This window comes from Anoplophora glabripennis, unplaced genomic scaffold (assembly GCF_000390285.2).
Source record: "Anoplophora glabripennis isolate ALB-LARVAE unplaced genomic scaffold, Agla_2.0 scaffold8, whole genome shotgun sequence".
NCBI classification, from domain to species: Eukaryota; Metazoa; Arthropoda; class Insecta; order Coleoptera; family Cerambycidae; genus Anoplophora; species Anoplophora glabripennis.
The window spans coordinates 1,084,177-1,087,449 of record NW_019416350.1 but is presented as its reverse complement, the minus strand read 5'-3'; the positions used below and the strand labels follow the sequence as shown (position 1 = coordinate 1,087,449).

Genomic DNA, 3,273 nt, shown 5'->3' with positions numbered 1-3,273 from the left:
TTTGTCTATAGATATCTTACAATAATTATTGTCAAATAAACGTCTTATACCTTCGATACGAGGTGGCTAAAGCTTCGGTAGACGTGGCGAAAGTTTTTGCGCGGAAGTTGCTTAAAATTCCAAATTTATTATTAATTACAGTTTTTTGAGCTTACACCATTATTTAAACGTATGATATAGTAACAACGAGCGAGCGTTAGCGAGCGAGATTTTTGCTAGTATAATAGGTATTAACAAAAGTTAAAAAATTTTTTTTTTCAAATAACTGACCTTTTTCTTTTTTAACATTGAATAATTAAATTTATTTCACTTTTACTTATAATTTATAACAATAATACTTTTCGATAATAGCGCGCGAAATGCTTGATTTGCGATTCATCATCACATTCGTCAATTACACTCGTGCGAGAATTATTCTATCGCACTAGTATCGAACAATATTTTACGACACTTATTTATAAAATAAATGATAACAACGCAAATGTTTTTTATTACAACAATATAGTAATTATATAAAAAATAAATATATTTTTCTTATTCCTCATCGCTACTGACATTTGATTCCTCATCGCCTTCCATATCATCACTATCTTCATCCTCATCATCTTTCTGGTCACACACTCCATCATTTTCTTTAAGGTATTGACAACCGTCATTTGCAATTTCTGTATCTGCAAATAGCAATATATTATTAAATATTTATTATATTATGCTAACATAAATTCACCCCCTTTAGGGTCTGAAAGTCATTTTTTAATTGAGTTTTAGACCTCCTTAAAATGCAAATATGTGTACCTGAATCTTTATCGTTCTGTAGATCAAACGTCACATCATCGATTGACTGAGGCAATTGGTCGCCACTAAACCAATTAAAATCATATCTTGCATTCTCATCCACTTTCCAGCCACAGTCGAGTGGGGATAATGTTGTAGGCTCTTTTAAGTGAGCATTACTCCAAATTTGTGCAATATATGCTGTTCGGAGTATGTGTTCTCGGAGCTCTGATTGACAAGGTGGTAAAGCAGATGCATCGAAACTCTTGACCTTTTGACGAAAGATTTTATCGTTAGTAGTTTTGTAAGCTTTCAAAAACATCACTGATCGAGATTCATTAATTTTATTTACTTTTTTATAGCCTTGGAAAAAAAAGTATATATATATATATATTTTAATATTTTGAAAAGGTAGGAGGAAATAATCCCAAATTTGGTACATATACTGCACTACATAACCCTCATAACCTGAAGCCTTCAATGATTAAGAGTGATGTAATCCAGGTGCGGAGATATGGGGAAGCGGGGCCCCTTTTTTCTTAAATATTTCTACGCCACTGATTTAAAAAAAAATAGGAGAATTTCTAAATTACCTGCTCCCTTTAGAGCAAAAAGTGTAACTTAATTTTTTTTCTGGCGAGCCTTCGATCTCTAGGTCCGCTAAAAAATCACTGTGCTGTACGATAAAAACACATTTTTCATCAGAATCAGGTGACCTATTGTCAAATTATCCTGTCGTTAGTAACTTAGTGTTGCCATTGGTTTTCATTGTTAATTCAAATTATTTAATAAGTTTAACAAAATGTTATATTATTCGTATCGTGGAAAATAAGATATGGTCGCGCCAATGGTAATGGTCGCGAAGCTGCTAGGCTTATCAACAAGTTCATCCAAACCGACAACAGCCGAGTCATAAGCTATTTGCTTCACTTTTTCACCATCTGGCAGAGATAGGCACAGTGAGAACTCCATTACCAGGAAAAGGAAAACCACGAAGAACTCGTACAGTGTTGAGGTTGAAAAATTTATTATGAAAGCTGTTGGTGAAAATCCTAATGTCAGTACCTACTCTTCAATTAGCCAGACAATTTAATATTAACCAAATGACCGCTTGGGGGGTATTACATAAGCTAGCAGCTTCTTTCCCCTTATTATTTACAACGAGTTCAACAAGCTCTCACGCCTCCTGATTTCCGGTGAGAGAAAATTTTTGCAGATGGTTTATCCAGCAAACGGCTAACCCAAGATCTATTACATCATTGTTGGCCACAGATGAGGCAATATCAATGGGCAGAGAAAAACCCACATGCAATAATTGAAGGCAGGCATCAAGTTAACTTCGGGATAAATGTGTGGGCAGGTATTATAGGAGATTGTGTAATTGGTCCATTTTTCCACAACGTCTTGCTGGAGATGTGTATTATAACTTCTTAGTAGATACGTTACCGCAACTTCTGGAAAGTACCTTTAGAGACACGAGCTAATTTATGGTACATGATGGCCCCCCTCATTTCCTCATTTGAATAGGTAGGGCTGGACAAGTTGCTTGGCCTCCACGGACTCCTGACCTTAATTCTATGAATTAGTATCTATGGGGCCATCTGAAATTATTAGTATATCAATTGCCAATAGTCGATGAAGATATAGTTCCGTAATTATCTCGGAATATTTCAACGGGGATATGCTTAAATATGATGCCCAAACTTGTATTGAACCTAGGGGAAGGCATTTTCAACATTTGCTATAAGATAAAACAGTATTAGTTTGTGTTAGCGTGTCTGTTTTATTTTATTATGTGATATTTTGTTAATAGCGTAAATGTTATAATCTACGAATAAACATAACCTTTTTCTTAAAAATGTTCTGAAGCAAAACTGGTCTTTTCATCGTACATCAAATAACTGGTGAACGAAGGCTCGCCCGAAAAAAGTGAAGTTAAACTTTTTGCTCTAAAGGGAACAGGCAATTTAGAAATTCATCGCAATTTTTTTTAACGTCAGTGGCGTAGAAATATTTAAGAAGAAATAGGAGGTCCGGCTTCCCATATCTCCGCATCTAGATTACACCTGGATTATTCCCTCCTACCTTTTCAAAATATTTGAAAAAAAATATTTTTGACACCCTGTATTTCACCAAGAACGCACTTTAGGCAAAAATTTTATATGAAGTACCCCTACTTATTTTAAGTGTTCTATCTGCTGGCGTTTGTAGACTTATTTTTGTTACACCCTATATATACAGATTTTCATTTTTCTCAGAAATCGTCCCACTTTACAGTTATTTATATCAATAACATACTTGCTTTGAACATCTAAAGGCGGGTATCCATTTGTGTCAAATGCCCCGTAACGTAACACCGAACATGTTACGTTACAGCTAGTGGAGACGGAAAATTTGTTGCATGGTACATGTAACAAATTTGACACGCGTAACTAATCCGGGACGAACCATCAGTTGTCGGTTTTTAGTCGTCGCATCAAAAGGATGCAATAGTACTTT

At 35.0% G+C, this 3,273-nt stretch overlaps 1 protein-coding gene across 1 annotated transcript; it reads right to left on the bottom strand.

The window, feature by feature from the left end:
* Window positions 1–474: 474 nt before the first annotated feature.
* LOC111691421 lies at window positions 475–1,129 on the bottom strand. The gene is made up of 2 exons (XM_023454204.1): window positions 796–1,129; window positions 475–671 (listed from the first exon to the last, which is right to left on the bottom strand). Exons 1-2 carry the CDS (start codon window positions 1,094–1,096, stop codon window positions 535–537), a joined length of 438 nt encoding a protein of 145 aa, XP_023309972.1. The 5' UTR covers window positions 1,097–1,129; the 3' UTR covers window positions 475–534.
* Window positions 1,130–3,273: the final 2,144 nt, after the last annotated feature.

Coding starts and splice junctions, on each gene's coding strand:
- LOC111691421 (XM_023454204.1), bottom strand. CDS start 1,096: ATGTTTTTGAAAGCTTACAAAACTACTAACGATAAAATCTTTCGTCAA. Junction 672..795: donor ACAGAACGATAAAGATTCAG/GTACACATATTT, acceptor TGCTATTTGCAG/ATACAGAAATTGCAAATGAC.